General features: G+C 45.4%; 1 protein-coding gene and 1 long non-coding RNA gene across 4 annotated transcripts in view; one reads left to right on the top strand and one right to left on the bottom strand.

Moving 5' to 3' along the window:
* LOC309627521 overlaps positions 1–18955 on the top strand; it is a 197010-nt gene extending 178055 nt beyond the window's left edge. For both annotated transcript variants that reach the window (XR_014243784.1, XR_014243785.1), the window contains exon 4: positions 11420–18955. This is a non-coding gene — a long non-coding RNA (uncharacterized lncRNA). The remainder of the gene's footprint in view (positions 1–11419) is intronic.
* On the bottom strand, positions 1776–22686 carry ZNF518B (zinc finger protein 518B). Of its 2 annotated transcripts, XM_082389476.1 has the most exons (3): positions 18965–22686; positions 5653–8509; positions 1776–5553 (listed from the first exon to the last, which is right to left on the bottom strand). In XM_082389476.1, exons 2-3 carry the CDS (start codon positions 8332–8334, stop codon positions 5083–5085), a joined length of 3153 nt encoding a protein of 1050 aa, XP_082245602.1. In that variant the 5' UTR covers positions 8335–8509; positions 18965–22686; the 3' UTR covers positions 1776–5082. The 2 variants fall into 2 exon arrangements, with proteins under 2 accessions (XP_082245602.1, XP_082245601.1); XM_082389475.1 differs by having other exon boundaries at positions 1776–8509; positions 18965–22470.
* Positions 22687–23049: the final 363 nt, after the last annotated feature.

Below are 23049 nucleotides of genomic sequence, written 5' to 3'. Positions count from 1 at the left end.
AGAAAACCAGACAAGTAGGCTAATATTTACAATACAGTATGTTTTCCCTTGTCCTGTCCTGTTCAATAAACACTAGGCACATATGGGTAATGAACACTCGAAATGTGGCTAGGGTGACTGAAGAACTGAATTTTTAATTTATTAAAAAAATTTTTTTTTTTGGCCTCACCACGCAGCTTGCGGGATCTTAGTTCCCCGACCTGGGATTGAACCCATTCCCCCCTGCAGCAGAAGCACAGAATCCTAACCACTGGACCGCCAGGGAATTCCTTGAATTTCTAATTTAATTTAAAAAACTGAGGCAGTGTAAATTCTTTCCACCGAACACAACTTAAGTGTTTTGGTAGGACTACATCTCATTTTAACTGAGAATTTAGCATCAGAATTGAAACAGGCTTTAAGTTTAAAATATATACCGGATTTCTGAAGACTTTAAAAAAGTGTGTGTATATATATATATATATAAAATATATATACACACTTTGTTTTTAGAGAAAATATCAATAGATTTTATGTTGAGATTGAAAAATGCTTAAATAATATTTTAGATATATTGGGTCAAATAAAACATTTGATCTCATCTGCTCTTTTTACTCTTTTAAATGTGGCTAGTAGGAAGTCAAGATTACATATATGGATATTATTTCTATTGGACAGCACTGCTCTAACTCCAAATACGGTATCTCATCCCAACGAATATGCCTGATATACGTTGGAACCTTAGGAAAGCAACGCATGCTTAGCCTCACCTGTGGCAAGAAAAGGCTCTATACGTTGTAAAGCAAAGAGCTTTACAGACACAAAGGGTATCAGTGTTTCCTACCAAAACACGGTCCTATCCATTACTTTACTCATCTTCATGTAAACCTGGTGAATCAGGTGTTGTTAACCTTTCCGAGCTTAAGTTTTCTTAAGGATAAAAGGTGGATTAGTGACTGCCATTTCCCAACTCTTTGGCCTTGAAGTCAGTTTCTGCCCGTCCCCTATTCTAGTCACACTATAGCCAGCCCTGAAGTCCAGGCCGATACAAATCCCCCTTCAGGCTTCTGCTGCCCTCTCTTGATTGCTACTCCCCTAAATAACCAGCCAAAGGTGACAAGTTGTTAGACTAGATCTATAGGATTAGAGAATGACTCATTTCAGATACTAAATAAGCCAAACTGGTGAATTACAGCAATTCCTATCATCTCCTCTTTTATCTTTTCCTTAGGGTTTTGCCAATATTCAACTTAAGTCTAAGTCTCTTCTTTTTTGGACTCCTTGGGTGCTGGGAATGAGATGAGGGACTGAATGCCCCTCTCCAAATATCCTCATACTCTTTCTTCCGAAGTAGGTGTAGAATCAGATTTAAATAATCAATGGTATTTGGATAGATGGCATCAGCCATGCAATTACACTGAAATGGCCCAGCAGGCTCACTGACTACTTGGGAACTCTTCCAGCCAAGCCCCACTTAGTTGAGAGGCTACACATGGAGGGCAGGACCCACACACATTCTCTGATGTGGACACTGACCATGGCATGAAAATTGCCACTGCTGCCCAAACCAGCATCTCTTGTGAACGTAAGCCAAAGCAAAACAAAGTTACCTGGCCTCATTTCAGGGTATGCTTAGTTAACCAGCAGTGCATCAAATTCAAAATATACCTTTATGGAATTCAAAGCACCTGTATTGTGTAGAATGATGCCTTTATGCGGTTCAGAAATATATCACCCAAGACAGGCTGTGTCATTAACAGCCAACTTGCTTAACATTTGAAATGAAAGAACAGAGAAAATGTTATAGTTGCTTTATTTAACAAAATTTATGCCAACTTCTCTATCTATATACATACGTGTTTCAAACTCGGAGCAGCAGACACACAAACTGTTAATGCAGGACTTTTTAATAATGCTTAAAACATGTTATGCAATGTTTTGTTTTCTGCTCATACCAACGTTAACAGATTCAAAAATTATTCCAAAGGCTGAGTGGCATCACGTCTTCATTTTCTGGGGTGGCTTAAGAAAGAGGGATGGAACTTTTGAGGGTTAATACACTGTGTTCAGTTTAGCTCAACCAAGAGCACTTGGCCCATGAGAGGGGCTCACAAAGTGTTTTGGACTGGGGATAAAAATTTGAGTAAAATAGAATCTGAGTATACTTTTAAAAAAAATTTTCACTGTCATATCATAAATATAACAAGGTTGTCTCATTTCTGATCCCCCAAAGAAAACCTATTTTAAAAAATAAGTTAGAAATGATTTTAATATTAAGTACTATGAGTAACATTTACTGAGTAGAGACCCTTCAAAATCAAGGTAAGAAAGAGTAGACAAATACTCAACACAGTTCTGCCCCTACCTTCTCCAATTTTGTTCGTTTCATGACATTAAGCTACATGTTAACAAGCTATTTTCTAAAGTTCTTTATATAGGGAAGACAGCCATTTTTTGCTTTCTCATTTTTTTATGACTTCCAGGAGTCCTCTGAATTCCTTACAAAGTACTGCGGTTCTGGAAATCTCAAAAAGCCTAGCTACATATTCTACTCACAAAATTTTGCTCTGTACAAGTACATAAGCTGAGTTTTAGGTAATACTTGAAAAACAGTTATGCTGCAAAGTGTAAATGTTTCATGTTGACACTTAACACTCTGACCTGATTCATGGTTATCTTTCCTGAAAGGTCACGGTCCAGCCTTTCAGGAAAGATGCTACTAAACAGTGAGGTATAGAAGGAGAAAAATAATAAAGCACAGCCTTTTCTTCGCCTCTCAACACCTTAAGAGCCTTCTTTCATGATGGGGACTGGGGTGGGGAGGGAATAACAGATCTATGCATGGATAAAACTTAAGAATGCTCTCCTTTATGTACAGAAGTGGTACACACAATCCATTTCCCAAAAAAGCACCAACTAGAAATGCACCGGGACTAAATACTGTGTACTGCAATGATCCACCGGGGTTTCTACTCCCATTTGTTCATATAAATCAGACCCATCACCTACTGTGCTTTCATTTTCTAAAAATGAGATCAGACCATTATAAAAATGTACTTCCAAAATAAATTATTTCTAGAATATAAAATGTTTTATATTTTTCCAGCCCACATAACTTCACTATAAAATAGGAAATCAGAAAATTAGCTACTGCAAGTTTTCATATGGTAAAAAATATATGTGTACACACATATATACACATATAAAAAAACCCAAGTTTTAAATTTCAATAAAAACTAACCAATCAACTTAATGATTATGTATTAAACTATACACAAGCCATGTTGAATATCTGTAAATGAGAACCAACTACAAAGAATTACAATCTGATGTATCAGAGGATAATCTAAGACTTTCCCACGTGGAAAGAAAAATCAGTAAAGTCTCTTACCTTACTACCCAACACAACAGAAATCTCACTCATGCCTTCCTCAGATGTAACAGCCCCCAGTTTCATTCGCTGCCCTCAATTCCCTAAGGAAGGAGTCTTTAAAAGGGAGGAAAACACGTGAGTTGGGGCTGCCTTGCGGCTGTGCTGTGTGTGTTCTGCATTATGGTCGGTTCCCCGCTGCGTGGGCAAGTGAGGACTAGAATCCAGCCTGAGCTGCTTTTGTAAAGCCATCCATCTGCCCAAGCAGCCGCAATGGTGCAGAGGGTGGGCTTTTTTCTAGTGCACACAAAGGTGCTGTGGAGACCAGCCCCAATCCTGACTCCTGCTGGTGGAGGGGTTGCTGGAGTGTTCTCGGAGCTGCTTCCCAGGAAGGTGAGCAACGGGGAAAGCCTGACTGCGGCTGAGATAAATTAGAAGCAGGTTGTTACCACTGATGAAAACCAGGGACAGCGTTCCTGTAAGCTTAACAGAGGTGGTGGGAGGTGTTCATTTTGCTGATTCTTGCCTGTTTTTAGTATTTTCATCAGGGAAAACCTTAAGGGGCCTCAAGCAAGGGAAAGGGACAGGTGAGCAGGGAAGCTATCTCATTTCACAGGAGGGCCTGTTCAGAAAACCCACCAAGGGAGAGCAGGGTAAGACCTGGCAGGGGTGGGGGACAGTGTCTGTGATCCACTGGTGATGTAGGAAGAAAGAAAACAGTGTGCAGGTTCCACCCGTGGTCTGCGATGAGTTCCCAAATGAAAACTGGTCTCATTAAAGCTACAACTTTCGTCACAATCCTATCTATCTTGATTTGTCTCCCCAAACTTTCTCTCTGTTGAAAGAAGCCTGTTCATTCACATTTTAAATTGAAGACTTACTTGACTTTTGTGAGAGTGGTAAGGGCAAACAGGAGATAATTTTAGATATTCTCCCTCTGTGACCCTTTCTTCTCCTTCCCCACCCCCCCCAAAAAGGCACATTCCCTCCCCAACTGTCATAAACCAAGGTATTTAAAAAGAAAGCAAAAGCCTGAAAATGTTCCTTTCTTCCCCTAACAACACCTGCTGTTGTAGTAAATTCAGGCCAACCTTTGGAATTATTCTTTAAAAGGATCAACAAAAGCCCAACTCTCTGTGCTATAGAGAACACTTAGCAACACTGCAGAGTGGGTGAGGGGTTTAAAAGAAGGGCCACTTTTCTATAACCAAACTTAAGATAACTAACAAAGTAGAAAATATACTTTCCATTATGTACCAAATATTCAGGAGATGAGTTAATGCAAAAAAAAAAGTGGATGTGTACACCAAGACCTGGGTTTAATTCTTCAGTAGCATTTTGTTATATAAAGAGCATGTGTACAACACTCTAAACTTGCCCCTCTGAATGGATTAGAAATGATTTTTATCTATGCAGAAAAAGGTTGCTGACCAAAGGGAAGTCTCAGATCCCATGGAAAATCTGTTCAAAAGTTTCCCTTCGCCCCAGACAAATGCATACACGTGAATCTGTGTGCACTTCCTCGGGGGCCACAGACACCTTCTGGCGTCCAGTCACCAGGCTCAGACGCCAGGCTCTCCACATTCCCAGGAAGACCTGAAGACTGAACCAACCTCCCATCCCTGCAGTCTGTATTATCCTACAGAGTCAGGGAGGGACACAAAACCAAACAAACCAAACCAGAATCAATTAAAAGTAAGAAAAACAATTTGCTTCCAAGACCCATTTTTCACTTATTTGCCCTTGGAAGAAAGAACATCCCAATCTCTAGTTGCTTCTATTAAATGCCGTTGGCCATGACTCATCCACTCTTCCTGGTCTTCGTAGAGCCGTCCACAAAACCAGCACTTAAATATACACTGTGATGAGTCATCAGGCAAGGAATCCACCACCTGGTAGTTGTTTTTATGAACTTTTTTAAGTTTCATTTTCAACATCATTTGCCTTTTTATCTGATTGGCTTCCTCCACATTCTGGTAGGTCAGCCGGACATGATGCCGCCTGATGCCTAACTGACACCTAGTCCTCTCTGATAGGACCACTTTGAGGACGTTGCCTTTGTACTTGTTTATTACCTTCATCACATTGGATACTTCTGGTGAGTCGACATCAGGATGGTTTAACACGATGACAGGCTGGTTCCGACGGGGGCATTTGATCAACTGGTCTGGTTTAGCTGCTATCAGTCGAAGTTGTCTTGCAACCTGAAAAATGGAAGGATCCTTGAAACAGCGGCTGGGATCTGCCTGAATTTTGCTTTTCTTCTTGGATGAGCTGACTTGTTTGGTTTTACTTTTACTTACAGGAAGACTTCTGGAAAACAGTTTCCCTTGCTTACTCATTTCACTGCTTCCTTGCTGTCCATGCAGGAGTCCAGTTTTTTTAAGCATGGTGCTACAGTTAGCACTCTCTTTTCTTGATTTAGCCCAAAGAGATAGATCATGATTCTGGGACATGTCTGTTGGCCCACTTTCACTTGTCGAAGGCTGTAAGTCCAAGTCTGTCTGTTTCACTGGGCAGAACGGAATGGGTTTTATTAACTGCGTCTCACTGCAAGGGATGCTGACAGGTGCTTCACATGTAGCCTCTATAATGTGGGAATTCTCAGAGGAATTAAGAACCCTCAACACAGCCCCCTTCGGGATCAATACTGGAGGAGCCAAATGTGGCTTCCTGGTTACTCCGCTTTCGGTTTTCCCACTGCTGCCTTCTACAAGATGCGGATATATCTGCTGATGAGTAAGCTGTCCATTAATACCAACGTCATCCTGAGGTTTCGGGAGAGTACCTGTGGAATAGCCAGTGCTGGTAAATGACACGTTAATTTCCTGAATACCTTCAGAGGTAGCTTTCGAAGTGACCTTAGATGCCTTCCCTACAGAATGACGATGTGCATTACTTGCAGCCACAGATGAAGGCTTGCCACAGGATTCAATTAACTGGGCTATCTTTCTGCGCAAGAGTTCAATTGACTTTATTTTGGATGTTGAACTATTCCACTTAACGCCCTCAGGGACGTTTTCAGATCCAGAGCTCAGAGAAAACACTGATGAGATGACTGGGCCTTCAAAGGAGTCATTATTAGTCTTTTCAGAATTCTTTAATTCCAAAGGTTTATCCCCAGACTGCTGAGATCTGATTCCATCTTCTCCCGCTATGTTTATGTGTAAATACTCACTTTTAGGTTGAGAGGAAATCTGGCCTGTATTTGAAACTGCCTTGTGTTCCTGTGTCTGGTTATGTTTCAGCTTCTTATTAGGGGGAGCCATTTTTACAGGAAAACTGATCTCATTTCTAGATTCCACGTCCTTTTTACTTAGGGGCAGTGAGTCCTTTTCTCCAGAGAAGGAAATGGTTGCAGGCGATGCAGCAAGAGGAAATAACTGCTGTGAGTCACTGTGTAAATTTCTTCCATCTTCAGTAAAAGAAACGGCAGCTTTATATGGAAAAGAGTTTGACGTAGTTCCAAGACCACTTAAAATACCATTTTTTATCAGAGATGATGGAGAATGACCTTTTAAGGCAATGGAAGGAAGAGCAGTTCTTTGTGGATATGTATAACCTTTTTTCTGCAAACCCTCAACTCTATCAGGGTTGAGAAAGGATTCTCCACCACGGTGCACGCTAGAATTTGACGTGAAAAAGTCATAAGACCTTACCCATTTCACGTTTTTAAGTTGTTTCTGAACTGATGATTGAAGATTATGGATGCCTGCAAGTTTTCCAACATTCCCTTCGATCATTAGTGACTTTGTTTGTTCTGCAGAAGCCATTTTTTCCTGTTCCCTTGAATCTTTCTCTTTAGTCACATGTTCAGAATTACCTCCATCACCCCCACCAGCGGCAAGGCAATTATTTTCTTCCAGAGGAAACAGTTTCAGCACAAGCTGCTGTGTTCCATTGACAACCTTCACATCTATCAACTGGGCTAAACAGTTTGCAGGGACGATTAGTTCCGCTGGTGCCACAACCGTTAATGGCATTCCTGGCTGAACAGGCTCTTTTGCAGGGGATAACACTTCCACCTCCACACTTTTGTTCTCAAACAGGTTGACTTCATTGGGCTCTGACAGCGTCCCTTTATTTGGAATGCACACGACATCTTTTTGGTACTCCTTTGATTCAGGTAATAACATTACGTTGTGCATTCTGTCTTTATTTGAATGGAGGGAGAACCTTGAAAGTTGATCTGACAACTTATTTTGAAACGCAGTCCTTGGACTGGAAGCTTTTAAAAGCTCTGGGTTTTGCTTGGATGCACTGATTCTTTTTGGCTCCAGCTTGGCAATGGTTTTGGGCAGCCGTTTTCCACCAGCCTTCTCGTGGACTCTCTTCCTGTGTTTGACAATGTAGTCATTTCTAATAGCACCATAGTCACAATACTCACATTGATAAGGGAAAATGCCTGTGTGTTTCACCAAGTGCCTCTGAAACTCCCCTTTAGTGTAGGAAATGTAGCTGCAGTGAGAACAAATGAATTTAATCTCTTCATGCTGAAGTGTGTGCTTTTTGTACTGCAGAGGGTCCTTCGTGGAAAATCGACATTTATCACAATAGTATTTGCCTGGCTTAAAGTTCCTTACCTTAAATTTGTTATTGACAGAACTTGAGATGGTTTCCGGTTTATTCCCTATGTGAGTAGCACTGTGATTATTGTTCACAAAATGGAAATGGGGACGGGCCACACCTAGGCTGCATTTGAAGCAAACATATTTGTCCTCCTTTTGGCTTTGCCCAGTATCCTTTTTCAGATCCTGAAGTGGGATCTTGTACACACTTTTACACTTCACACATGTAGCAACAGTCATCGTGGCAGCCTCTGCCTCGGAGACTTGATACAGAAGAGTCTGAGCTTCTTGTCTATCTGGGCGAGTCGCTCGATTAGCATTAGGCTGTTTGAGTGACATGGTCAAGGAATTGTGTCCGTCATCCACTTGTGTAGTCCACAACTGCTGTCCACTATCCTTCATGTTCTTCATTTGCATTTCTAAAAAGAGGCCACTGAAATCCAGAGAGACATGATAAAACTCTTAGGAAGCATCCTTCAGTATACTTTGTAGCTGGCTTCCCAGGAACATATTATCTTTTTTCATAAACCACCACAGTAGGTCATGATCCCAAAATATGACTGTTTCCAATTCTCTGATATTCCAGGCAACACTAAAGGGGAAAAAAGATATCACAAAGCATCATTAATAGATGAACTTAAGGTTTAGCTAACGTATTTCCAAATTTACCCTATATTTCAATGGCCTTGGGGATTTTATGCTAAATCTTGACCTACTATCTTGAAACACATGTCGACAGTGATACACAGTACAACAGAAATGGCAAATAACCAGCCTAAACTGAAAACATTTTCAAATTCCGCCCCCCTAGAAGTCATCACTTTAGGCCAACCATAAACATAGATATACTGGGGTAATCATGGCAGTCATTCAGAATAGCCTTTGCTGAGTGAGTTATTTTTAAGTGTCACTGAGAGCATTCTAGCAATTTCACAGGTATAATTTCATAACAGCCTCACTAAAACCTTAGGAGGCTGGCATTTTAGTTTCTAAACACACAAGTTAATCAGTGGTAGAGCCAGGACTCTGGCTCAGGTGTCCATTTGTTTCTATGTTACGGCGTGGATCCCAACTCTCTCTCTCATGTGCCCCATTTGCTTTCACAAGTGGTAAGAAGACAATACTATCCTGTCAATACTAGGCAGACAAATACTTATTCCTTCAACATCTTACTGAGCATCTATCAGGTGTCAGGCACTGCTCTAGGCGCTACAGGGCAGTGACCAGAAGCAAATCCATCCCTCCCCTCACAATGGTACAGAGAGGGGAGACAAACTGTATATTTATTTGGCAGATGGTGGCAAGTGACTGCGGAAAACAAACCATAAAGCCAGGCAAGGGGCACAGGGCGTAACTATGTGATGAAGTTGTAGGGCTGGGGTGTGGAGAGTCAGGAAAGGCCTCAAGAGAAGCTGACGCTGGAGCAGAGACCTCGGGGCAGCCTGGGAGGAGGGCGCTTCAAGCTGAGGGAGGGGGGAGCTCTGTGGGAAGTGGGCCTGGAGCACTGGAGCACCAGCAAGGAGGCTGAGGCTGGGGGGCAACGAGCAAGAAAGGCCGGAGGGTACCGGGCAGGGGAAGATCTATGGTGCAGCATCGTAAGGATGTGGCTTCTCCCCACGTGAGGAGGAGACCCGGGGAGAGACTGGAGCAGCAACAGAACATGACATGATCTGATCTATATTCCAGCCACTGCCTCCGGCTGCTACAGGGACCGGAGTCTCAGAGGGCGAAACCATGGCAGCACGGACACAGGGGAGAGAGAGTAAGGCGGCCTGGAATGCAGCTCCTGTTTTCTAGAGCCAATACCACAATATGTGTAATGCAGTGATTTTTACATAAAAATAGGTAATTATCTGTAACTACGCATTCTTTTTTCAGAATACACAGAACTAAACAAAAACCACTCCAGTTTGGGACCTGCTAAAAGCCTTTCTGTTATGACCTTAAAAAAACCACTTTCAACCTGTCGAGCCTCAATTTTTTCATCTGGCAATCAGAATTACGGATATTTATCCAACCTCTTCCACAGTCCTGCCATGATGACTAAAACGCTAAACAATACAAGACAACACTTTTAAAATTTTAAAGCACTTCCCTGAATGTCAAGAGGCGCACAGAGGCCTCAGTAAGTGCTTGTTCAATGATGGGCAGCGATACGAATGGGAATTAGCAGCTTCCTTCTGGCACCCTGCTAATAGGCCAAGAGCTGTACAGAGTAAGTGTGGAAGGCCGACCTGGGGGAGCAGAAGGTCTTGCTGTGGGGTGGAGAGAAACAATTATTGTGTATCCAGATCTAGCATACAACCTGCCTTTAAAAACATTTTTGGAAAGCACCGTAAGAACGTACCACATTGATGACAATCTTTATTTTCTTTTGCAGTAGTATCTTTTCCTATTTTGCTTTTGCGAAAGACAGTTGCCTCCTTTCAAAAACAACTCCCAGCATGCAATCAAGCATCTAGGGACGCAATCAGACTTGCCCCACCCCAAGTGTGTATGTAATACACACCAAGCGGGCAGAGGCCTGTGGGGTTGCAAGGTGCAAACCTATCCCCTCAGTGTTCAAACACACACCTATGCAAGGGGACTGTGCACAGGACAGGACAACACGTGGATGCCTCAAACCGCAAACTGACAGGCACGGGCAAAGACAAGGACGGTCATTTTCCTCTGCACTCCTGGTACACATACAGCAGGAAGAGCTTTCAAAGGAGTCACTGGGAGAAGCTGACGCACTTCACTTTCTGGATTTGTAAACTGGCTTTAGTGAAAGGAGACAGAAGTGATACCCAGAACTTCTGCACTAATGAAGTGACCTCAAGCCAGCCACCCATTTGTATCTGCTCACTCTTCCATGCTCACATAGATGAATGCTTAGCCCTGAAGTTGCAGACTTTTTATCATCTAAAAATGCTACTATCGTCAACATGTTCAAGTTGGCATCTCCATCCTGCTAAAATAGAGGAAGCAATGGCTGCAACCAGAGCCTAAGAAAACCACTGGCCCAAGGAATGCAGAGGCTGAAAAGAGGCTTTAAGGGGATCTGGTCCAGTGGTTCCTGAATCTGGAGGAGCTGCAGAATCAGAGCTAAAATAGACATTCTTGGGCTTCATCCCAAAGCTCATCAATCTAAATCTTAGTGGGAGAGGGAAGGAGAAGAGACATTTATGGTTTGTAAAAGCACTCCATATAATTCTGATGAAAAGCCAGCATCAGAAATCACTGGTTGAAACTTCCAGCAACATTTCAATCCTTTAAAACATCTTCACCAGTTGGTCATGCAGCTGATGCTCTAATACTACCATGAGCCAAACTCCCTCTCTCTTCGGGCAGCTAATTTTATTTTCACACAGTTATCACTGTCCAGAATTTACCCTTAAATAAAACTGAAACCAACCTTCTTGTAACTTCCTTATATCCTGACCTTGGAGCTACAAACAACTTAATTCCTGATAGACCAGTCATTAATCTGCTCCTTTCCTGTCTCAATTCTGTTCACAAGAGGTGCATATCAGCCAAGATGTACCTATCTCATCTACCAACCTCATAATCCTGAGAGAGAAGGAGAGAAGAGGAAAAAGAAGAAGAGGAAAAGAAGGAAGAGAAGAAGAGGTAAGAAGGGAAAGAGGCAGGGAGGGAAAAAGAAAGAGGGGGAGGAAAGAAAAGAAAGTAACTTACTTGCCTGGTACAACCTGCTTACCAACTCTTTTAAAAAAAAATCACAAAAGGCAGTTTTGCCATTTTCTCTCCAAATCCTTTTAAAACTTGGAGGTGTCATTCCTCCTGGAACTGAAGACTTGAAATCTCAGACTGAACGGTAAAATCACATACCTTAGCAAGACGAGGAGAGCATCCTGCTGGAGGAGAGTTCTCTCTAGAGAACTAACCAAGCCTGCTTGGTGCCTCAGTAATGCAGAAGCCTCCTGGTGGTGCTTCTGCAAAACCATCTCAGCAGTTATTTTGAATTAGGAATCCACAGAAGCAAGTGTCAATATGAAGCATGAGACTGTAATTAGCAAATGCAGTTTAATGGGGAGGCAAGACACTAGGCCATGACCCAGTTACGTCACCTGTTTGAAAGTGCCTTCTTGGCTTTTAAACCATTCTCAAAATAACGCATGTTTCTACCTTGGTACTTCCCTCCGTCCAGGTGACAAAGATGTCAGGCTTCTTCAAAACAAGCAGACAAAGTTCTCTTTGGCCACTGCAACATGTGGAGCTAGTTGTGGGTGAAAAAGATCTCAGATGTAGCACCACAAGACAGAGGTAAATGGACGCAGTGGCACAGAAGAACTCAGATGGCTTTGATGTTGGCATTTATACTTGGACACTCCTGAGGCTACACTAAGCACACCTGAGTAAATGGGCTCCCAAGACCTTGTTCCCTCCATACACCTTTCTCTACCTGGTTCACATTCAGGTACAACCACCTGTGAAGCGGGGTCCTCTTGGCAGATTACTGTCCAGTGGACTGATGACCAAGGATTACATGAAACACTGTAGATAAAGGGCCGTGTGTGTGCCAGGTGCTGGGGGCACTAATCAATCACGATTAACACCAGTGTCAGTGATCACCGACCTTCCACACTCACAACACCTGTTACAAAACCTCTGCATCTGACCTCCTAGGACTAGAGACGTACATTTTTTAAAGTTCATTTAGGAAGGTTCTCGACAACACAGAAAATACTTAGTATTATTAACTCTGGACACAACAATAAAACAGCTACTTAATGTTAAGTTGTCTGCCTTTATACAGCAAAAAGTGAGCTCTTTAACGCAGAATTATCTCCAGCATCAGACAAAGGCGGCTTCCACACACAAAGAGGAGGGGCACAATGTGTGACAAATGTGCTTCCTCTAGACTGAGTCTTGTCTTTTCTGGGGAAAAAGCCTAAGGGCAGCATCCACTACTGGTGGGTTTTCCTTCTGACTCTGAGCTCACTTGACCTGGTTTCTTAAAAATTTATCATGGGGACAGATGGAGAAAAACAGAGTTTGTTAGAAACCAGTGACATTGAGGGCTATAAAAATCATGAAGGTTGTGTAAGTTTTTATTAAAAAGGAAGCATTTGACTTCTAAATACCGGAAACATCAAGTGCTCAACAGAATTAGAAGAGCAATAAGCAGTAAAATAGTGTTTAAAGCTACAGATCGCGGAATCAGATTACAGGGTTTCAAATCCCAGTCCCACTGCTTTCTAGATGTCTGACCTGGAGCAAACTGTCTGAATCCTCACCTGTAAAATAGACAATAAACAGTACCTACCTCACAAGGTTGTCGTGAGGATTAAATGTGACAGTGTGACTATAAGTGCTTATATGTTACTTACACATAAAACTATTAAGAGTATTATTCTCCCTTTTTTATGAAGAAAATAGAAGAAATGATGCCTATCACATAAATAGTCCAAGGGGCTAAAATACAGCCTTCTTTGATGCCTGGAAATTGCTTTTTCTGGAATACACAGTGAATCTCATTTTATAAGTTTAATTATAGTTGCTTGGCTGTACAGTCTAAAAGATAATTTACCTCTGGGACCAAACCATCCACCTTGCCTTAGTGGCAAAGGGGCCAACAGGTGATTATAATCACCATGGAAAAGATGCTTTAACTACAAGAGTGCTCATTACAACTTAGGCTTACATATAATCTATTGATAGTCACCGAACGACCTTTTCCTCTCCAAGCCCAGTTGAACTGTGAATTATCCCTGTAGCAAATGAACGTGTCCCCACACCAGATGTTAGTGAGAAAAGTTTAAAAAAAGTGGCTAGACAATTAAATCATGTGCATGCTACGTGGATGATCACATACATCTTCTGTTCATGAGAGATGCCCAGCAAACTCAGCAAATTTTAGTTGACTGACTGTATCCTTTCTGGACACTGAAGCAAATTTAGGGAGCTCTTCCAGAAACCTTTTCATTGTGGCTTCTACCATATCCACGGCTAGGGCAGGAATGTAGCTGCTCCGCCCATGAGGAGCAGAGGGAATGGAGTTGGCAGGTTTGTAGTTCAAACTGATTCTGTCCCTTATTTGCTGGGTCCTTAGGCAAGTGATTTCTCTCTACTTATTGTCAGGCAAGGAAACAGGCTTTAATATCATCAAACTTAAAGGGTAATCAGGAGAAGCAAACTAGGATCGTGCATGCAAAGCACTCAGTCTGGTGGCACACGCACTCCAAAATCCTTTCTGCTCCTTTTGTCTATTTAGCCATAGATAGCAAAGGCTAGTCTAACTAACATTTCCTAGTAACCAAAATTTTAAAACATTCTACCCCTAAATGACCATTGGCATGTAAACGAGTGATACCTGATCAGTGAAACAATGCAACATTAGGTATGTAAACTGCCAACATTTCTCCAGTTAAGTTAGTATTTAAGAAGAAACTGTTGCCTCACTCAGCAAGAACTTTTCCAGACAATTACAAAGAATCAGAATTGAATGGTAAATAGATCTAAACAATGAAAAAATCAATGAAGTATTTTCTTTTTGCTAATCTATCTTGCACTTGAAATGACTGAACTGAAAACTGATGGCCATCTTGATGGCAAAAAATACTTCCAAATGTTGCTGACAAACGTACACCTTTGAGACCTTAGATTTCCTTCTGAAACCAAGTGTATCACTTGCAGCACACAATGAGGCAAGAAGGCTGAACAAGAGCCCCTGTTCTGATTCCTCAGCTTTGCAGATGAAAAGTGCAATAGAGTGAAAAGGGCAATCACCTTGGGGTCTCAGGAGCAAGGTTTGAAACCTAGGTGTTTGACTTAGAAGCCGTGTCATTCTGGACTCAACCTCTTTGAGCCTCAGTTTCCTCACTTGTAACATGGGAATAATGCCTGATTTACATGGCTGATGTGAGGAAATGGTATAATGCAGCTAGCAGGCAGCCTTACGCTCGGCAGGCAAACTACATGTTTTGACAACAAATAAGTCAACATATTTCTGTTGAAGATTCCTTCCAATGTAGAAGAGTCCAGTAATCCCAGAGAAGCAGAATCTTAGTTTAACAAACGAGCTTAATGAGATAAAGGTCTCTGGCTGAGTGCTCTGGCTGGAGGTGAGGATCTTCTCTCCCACCCTCCAGTCTACAAAGGGAGTTACCTTGGGACTGAATGACACTGCTGAGCACGTGAACTGAAACTACACCAGAGAACAAAGGAAGTTATTATTATAGTTTTTTTTAAATAGTTTAAATAAGAGACATTTCTAAAGAAAGAATATGACTAGTGCTAGAGTTTTTAAAGTCTAAAACTTACAGTTCTATACATGGAAAAAAATTTAAGAGGCAAATATGCTCTTGTTAGCATTTTTAAAAAAAGGTAAAAACAAGGTAGTACTACAAGCAGTATTACAAAATTCTATGTTATTAAACACACCTAGTAACTTCAGGTCTCTAAAGGTGATAAAAATGAAGGACAAATGTTGTCTTTGTACTCCCCCCCTCCCCCGACTTTTGCCTTAAAGTCAAAATTTTGTAGAAGAAATGGAGCAAGAGTTTAATAAAAAGTATAATTAAACAAAGAAGAATTATCTCCCACTAAATCAGTGATTCTTAACCTTGGCTGAATCAAGGTAATCAACTTGTCATAATATGTTAAACTTATTTAAAGCGGTCCCTTTGATGTTTAGTCGCCCTCCTGCACAGAGAATTTACCTGGGGAGCTTTAAAAATAATGGTGCCTGGGCTCCACTGTGTTGGGTGGAAGGCTTTGGGAATTTTAAAAGCTTCCCAGGTGGTTCTAATGTGCAGCCAAGGTTGAGAATCACCACCGGACGTTACAGGTAGAGAGGAGCACATGGGGGAATGGCCAGAGTCATTATCAGCACTCCTGTGCAGTCTTTTCTATACCAATCCAATCCACCCTTGGGTGCCTGGAGGTGAGGCAAGGCCACTGCCTTGATCTGTAAAGGTGTGAGCAGGCAGGGAGACTCTGGCTCCTACCCTTGCTTATTGGCCATCTGACCTTGGAAACATCCTCACTGATGCTGTCTGTGGAGTGTGTAAGCACAGTAGCCACTGCAGATTCTCGGAAACTGAAATGTGCCTGGCATGGTGTGAGTACGACGAGCGTGAGCCAGGGCTGTGTACCCGACACCCGCCGCAGGCTGCTGTCTTTAAGGAGTGGGATCAGGAGATGGAGAGAGGGACACGGGTGGTTTCAGTAAAGTGGTAAATGCTACACTAGTGACCTGAGGATGCTGTCAGCGGCTGGCTGTGTTGCCAATCCTGGAGCACCGTGGCCCGAGCCAGGTGGAAGGGGTGTGTGAGAAGGCGGATTCATACGTTACATCCATTACTCCTCAAAGTACCAATTGCCTCCAATTACCTGCTTCTTGTAAGATCTGGAGATACTGTGGCTTTTCTAAGGTCATGGAGTTGGTCGGCTGGCATCTAGTCTAAATTCTGTCTTTTCTGCTACCCTGCTGCATGAGGCTGTGAACTGCATAGTTGGGCACTGTTCTTACTGCCTGCCCAGAGCCACTGAGCTGCTGATTGAGTCAAAAGCACGGAGAGTCCCATGGGCTCTTCCTTCTCTTCTCAGGCACCGAGTCCCAGCCGGTGTCAACCTCAGGCCCTGGCATAGGCGTCTACGCTCAGAACCCTGGGAGGCAGCAAGGCAGCGCACAAGGGGCCCTGCGACAGAAGCCAGACACTTGGGTCTAAGTGCTGGGCCCATGTAGCCTTGGTTTCTTCATGCACTTTTCTAGAAAATAAGGGGAATGAGCCCCCAAAGTGCTTCTCAAGCAAGGGAGCTTAGAAGAAAAGGGAAGAAAGGCTTCCCAGGACTCAGGTGAATGAATGAATCAGATTGTCCTTTTCCTGGGGTGGGCTCAGGGCCTGTGGCTTAAATTCTTCCCAGGTGATTCTGATGCCTCCCCACTCCCCACCCTATGATGAGAACGTCTCCATCTGGGGGGCTCTAGCCACTTTCACTCCCAGGATGGATCCTGGAGATTGTAGCTGGCCAAGTCTGAATATGCGAACAAAGAAAATGCAGTCTATGCCCGGCAGCTTGAGAACAATCAAGACTGAGAAACGTCACCGGTGAGGACGACCCTGTTTATCACAGTCAACGGCACAGGCCTTGGTCACACAGGCACTCAACGAGCACTGGCTGAATGGAGTCGATGAATGAAAGAAACATCAGCCTTCCTGGTGACAATAACAATGTTCTTTGTTATTTTTTTTCTCTTAAACTGGTCCAGATCCCCTTACTTTAAAGCAAACAGACCAGTAGACAGATGTGTGTGTTTTTTAATTGCTGTTACTGGATTTTTAAAAATCAGGGAGGAGGCCCAATAAATAAAATAATGCCCTCCTTTGTCTGTTCTCACAACGCACCTTACAATGAATGTTTAACAGCACAACAAAACTGGATACCTACAAAAGTGTTATTTTTCAAGGCTATGTTAGATCCAAGAAATAAAAATAAATTTAAAAAATGCATCCTAGGTTAAAGATAACATCGATATAACTTAAAAAAGCCAAACATTTGTAGTCTACCTAAATAGACTATATTGGGATATTGGTTTTTAAATCGTCAATTGCTGGGCCAGTATCTCCTGCTGTGCACACACATCAGGGGTTGGAATGAACTTTGCATACCTGACTCAGAGAGAGATAAAGAAATACATTCCGATTCTCTCTGCTTTTTTATAGGAAGTCCTGCCTGCTCCTGGAGACCACGGTTTTCCCACTCTTGGTGACTTCAATTCTAAGCTTAAGGGATAATGTTTAAGGGTTCGAACGCAACAGTTTAGCTGTGTAGATGTTTGTTTTTAATCAGGACACAGCGCTCAGTATTTCACTTCCTAATTTTTCATGTTAGATTGATCAACTGTTCATTATCCCAGTTTTTAAAATCAAGGGTATTTTCACGGGATACACGGAATAACCAACATATATAGAGGAATTTAAGTGTTTTCTTTCATTCTCTCCTTTGGCTTTCCCTTTCCGATTTAGGCATTTTCATTCTTTAGCACCCTGCGTGGTTTCCTGGCCTCAAACTGCCCAAGGACCCCAAGGCAACAAGATAAAAGGGCAGCCGAGATGGGGGAGAGCCCACAAAGAGTGACATCAGCATTTAGAACCGAGTCACGTCTTCATCTTTATCCTCCCTTTACACCCTCACCAGCAAAAGATGGACAAATCCATCCCCGGGCACATGCCCCAAAACTCCCAAGGAAAGACAATGCCAGTCTGGTTTTCAAGTTTATTGTTGGCACACACACCGACGGTACACGTTATCCAAGGCCCGTCCACGTCTCACAGCGCGGCTGCTAGGAAGGGAAGGCGCGGGTACAGTGGGTTTACAGCCTCGTCCCCAGGGGTCGTCTGGGCCCCTTCCAGGGGTCGCAGGGGTTTCTTCTAACCACTGAAAACCGGACCACGTCAACGCTGACCTCCGAGGCCCGCAGGAGGCTTTAAAAATGGCCTCCTGACGACACTTCCTGCTCGGAGCCGACCGGTAGGAACTCTCCCAGGAGATGCATCATTTAAAACGCTGGGGGCGGGCGGAGGAGGCCGGGCTCGGCGGCTCCACACCGGCCGTCCCGCAGCCCGGACGCCGCCGCCAAGGGTCGCGACCCGGGGCATTCGGGGCGAGCCTACAGGGTCGCGGCCGCGGCACAAAGGCGCTCGAGTGGGGGGCGCCAGCTGCGCACCCGCCGCCACCCCCGGCCCCCGAGGTCCGTGCTCCCTGTCCCCGGCCCGGCGAGAGCCCCCTGCCGGGCGCCCCTCCCCCCACCCCCGGCCCGACGCCCCCTCCCCTCCCCTCCAGGCCGCCGCCCTCTCCTCCGCACCCAGCCCGGGGCCCGCTGCCGCGACCCGTCTGCCCCGGGGCCTCCTGCCAAGACGCCGGCCGGCGGCTCGGGCACGGGGGGCCGAGCCCCGCACCACCCGGCCCCGGCTGCCTGCCCTGCGCGGCCTCGTCCTGTCCCTGCCCCGCACGGCCCCGCGCCACCCCTCCGCACCCCGGCCCCGCGCGCCCCGCGCACGCGGACCCAGCGCCCTAGCCCTCCCGCTCAGCCACTCACCGAGCCGCCGGGTCGGGGTCCCGGAAAGGAGCGTCTACACCGCCGTCCGGAGGCCACCGCTGCCGCCTCCGCGGCCGCCCGCTGTAGGTCCCTACTCGGGGGGCGGAGCCCGGCGACGCCGCGCGTGCGCAGTGTGCGTGCAGAGGCTCGGCTGGAGCGCAGCTGGCGCCCGAGGTCCCTAAAGCTGCGCCCGCCCTCACCAGGTTTCAGCGCGGCGCGGAGCCCAAGACCTAACCGAGCCCCGGTCCTGGACTCAGAGCTCGCCCGAACGCGTCCACATCCACTGCGCGCAATGTCCATGCTTGGCTTGGATGTCCGCAAGCTCCGGAGCCTCCCTGCAAAAGAACTGATTCCGCTTTCATTGTTGGCCCAGCAGAGCGGTGGTGGGCCCCTGCTGTGTACCCGCGCTGGGTCCAAGCGGAGGGCGTCTTTGCTCCCTGCCCTTGTGGAGCTTAAAGCCCAGGAGCAGAAAAGGAGCTCAGATCTCCAGCGTCCAAATTCTTTCTCTTTTGAAAGCAGCAGTGAACGAAATGACCTTGAAGACTCAGGTTCGAATCCCAACTCTCCTGACTCCTTTACCTAGCTGCGCGACCTTGGGCGAGGAAGTCCTCTGACCTTCGGAGTCTCAATATTTTCATTTTTAAAGGTGGGGGAAGATCAGACCTGAAGCCCAGAGCCTTATTTATCACGTAGGTTGTTTCGAGGGTCAGACGAGACAGTGATTGTGGGAGAACCTGGAGATGGAGTGAGCTTATGTAATGCCACCATTTTCTCTTGTTTCTTGGACTCCAGTACTGTTTGGGGGGGGGAGAACCACTCCCCCCTGCTCATTTTTGACCTTCCAGAAGGAAGATATACCTAGAATAGACCCCTCCCTAAGGAAAGAAGTGGACCGCATTGCTAGAGTCCCCCTACTCAGTGACTCATGCTACTCCCTACAAAATGCAATTTCTTCCTATTAAGAACAGATTATGGCAGGGGAGCGAAGTTTCTTCAGGAAAAACAGCTGAAAGTTTATTTCAAGGCTCCGGAAGGAGCAAGGCTGGTTTCCAACACCTTCCTGTCGGAGGCCAGAGGTCAGGGTGCATGGACATGGGCCAGATGCAGGAAGGAGATGCAGGGCTGGGACAGTTTTTCAACACGGAGAAGTGGAGTTCAGGATGACAGTGCCAGCCACAGGACCAGCAGTAGACAAAAATGCCCACCACTGAAATAACAAGAGCTGGGCAGAGAGAATGACAACCCAGGGATGGAACACCGACAGCAGGTCTAACCCCTGTGCTTTGCTGCCGTAGTCATTGTTGATAAGGGCTCTTCCTGGTCCTCTACCTCCTAGGGCTCAGAGAAGCTAGTGGACCTCTTCTCGGAAAAATACTTTTATGTCCAGTTCATATCAGAGAGAATGGGGCAGAGAGTTCAAAGTCACCCTCAAGAGTGCGGTGGGTTTGGAAAGGGCATTGAGAATCTAAAATGGCCACTGCCTGGAAATCTCTGGTGGCAAAATGAGCCACATCAGAAAAACTGTTAATTTTAAGCATTAGAAAAAATTTTCCTGAAATTTAGCCCAAATCATTGCCTCTCCGTGTAACATACACTCATGCATTACAGTTCTGCCCTCTTGAGTCACATAGAACTGACAAAAGAGTACCTGTGGATCTCCTGGAAATTCCTCTGGAGTTAGAGCTGGTTATACATTTCGAGCACACACAAGTTGTGAGCCTGCCCCCTAACCTGGCTGAACCTCAGTTTCTCCCATAAAATTCAGTGAAGAATAGGACCTACCTCACAAGCAATTGTCAACATTAAACAACAGAAAGCAGGTCAAGGCTTAGCATAGTTCTGACAGATTTATATTTCTCAGGAGCCCAATCAGTGAGATACAATCTTTGTGGAGGGTCTGGACATGGGGTGTTTACAGCCTGGAAAAGGGCCAAGCAGGGAGGGATAGAAGCCACTCCTGTAGAAACCCTTGAAGTTGTAGTGTTTTCCCCTAAAAGTCTTTTGATGCAGGAGAGTTCACCCAGAAATGTTATTTCTGGACGGTCAGCCAGTGCACATTTCCTATACTTAGGGCTTCCCTTCCTGTCTTCTTCCCCATCCTCCAGCTTAGTTTGCCTAAATCCCTTTTCAGTGTTCCATGGATCACCCTCTGTTATAGGTTGGGTTATATCCCCTCAAAAGATATTAAAGCCCAGTGAATGGAAATGGGAATTCACACCTGTGAATGCAACCTGATTTGGAAATAGGGTCTTTGCAGAGGTAATTAAGGTGACATCATTAGGTGGGCCCTAATCCTATATCATTGGTATCCTTAAAAGAAGAGAGGAGATTCAGAGGAGAAGGTCATATGAAAACAGAGACACACAGGGAGAAAAGGGCCAGGTGAAGACAAGCCAAGATTGGGGTTATACTGCCACAAGCCAATGAATGCCTAGGGCCATCAGAGCTGAAAAAAAAAAAACAAGAAAGGATCCTCCGTATAGATTGCGGAGGGACCATGGCCCTGCAGACTGCTAGCCTCCAGAACTGTGATACAATAAATGTGTTTGTTATAGCAGCCCTAAGAAACTAATACAAGCTCCCAGATATGACTGCCTAACATATAGGAGAGAGGAGGGAAGACACGTGAACAAGACCAGGCATCGAGTGTCAGGGCTGGGAGCTTACTTATTCATTCAACAAACATTTGTTGAGTGCCTATTTAGTGCAGCTGCAGGCTACATCTGAGGGTAGAGTAAGGAAAAAGATAAGGCTCTAATTTCTGGGAGCATTTATTTTGTTGGGGGTTGTAGATCTCAAACAGTTAATGGAATATATAATTAATATTAGGGAGTGCTAGAGGCCGGGGGGAAAATGAAACTGGGTGGGGTGATGTGGAAGGGAGTGCAAAGCAAGAGAGAGGATGGTATGAAAGGCTCAATGAAAGACGCTCTGAAATTGAGCTCTAAGCCATGAGTAGGGCCCAGCATAGGAGGATGGAAAAGAGCTTTACGCATAGGGAAGAGCATGGGCAAAGACCCTGAGATGGGCACAGGCTGGGGGTGTTTGAGGAAGAAGGAAGGGCAGTGTAGATTTAGATCATCCTAGGCGCTTACAAACCCTGGGATCTCAGGGAGCCATTAACTTAGATTCTGCCAGTGTCTCAGAGGAAGGTACCTGACCCCACTGTGCCTTGGGAAAGGGCCAGGTCTCTAACAGCCAGGTCAGGAACTTCGTGCTAGTGTTTGGGGAGGAGGGGTGAGGACAAAGACATGTAAATTCCAGGCACATAAAGGCCATGCATAAACAGGAGACCCAAGGAAGCAGCTTTTTTGTTTTTGAGCATTTTGAAATATTTCAAAAATGCCTAGTAAGTTTGAGCCTTAGTTTTAGTTTGTTCATCTGTTAAAGTGGGACAAAGGCCTCCTTGCCCAAGGTCTCCAAGCACTAATACTCAAATTCAGCCATCCTCCCAGTCCTGGGGCGCAGGGAGTGGAGGCTGCAGAGTCGAATCCCGGTCCCATTACTCATCTGTATCGGCTGTGTGGCCTTGGGCAACTTACTGCCGGTCTCTGAGACGCTTTTCTCAACTGTAAGGGAGTAACTGGGGCAACCTTTGATGGAGGTTGTCGGGGCGGAGGGCGCCAGGGGTTAGGCTCAGATCCCAGCCGCCTCGTGCCTCCCTGTGGCGCTGCTTCCTTCCCCAGCGCTGCGGGCTTCCACGCCCTTCGCCGCCGCCTCCGGAGCCGCGGAATACCGCGGCGGGCCAGGCCGGGAGCCGCGAGCAGCGAGCAGCGCAACGGGCATGCGCGGCCGGTAGAGCCTCGGGAGGCCGACTAGAAGTCGCCCCCGCCCCGCCCAGCCCGCGAGCGCCCCGTGCTGCAGTACTGCCGGCGGCCTGTGGCGTCGCTGCTCTGCGGCTCCGCGTGTGTAGAGCTCTACCCCGCGCCGGCGCACGGGCGGCTCCGCGCTCTGCAGGCCGTCGGGGAAGTACCCCGGGCGCCTCTGGACCGCGGCCCGCCCTCCCCCGCGACCCCGCTCCTGCGAGAATCGCGCTGTGCTGCTTTGCTTTTGTTTCTTTAGTGTCGCGGGAGTGGGAGCGTCAG

This window comes from Balaenoptera borealis (genome assembly GCF_965194805.1).
Source record: "Balaenoptera borealis genome assembly, chromosome: 4".
Classification (NCBI taxonomy): Eukaryota; Metazoa; Chordata; class Mammalia; order Artiodactyla; family Balaenopteridae; genus Balaenoptera; species Balaenoptera borealis.
The sequence above is the reverse complement of the archived record's forward strand: the minus strand, read 5'-3'. Positions and strand labels throughout refer to the sequence as shown.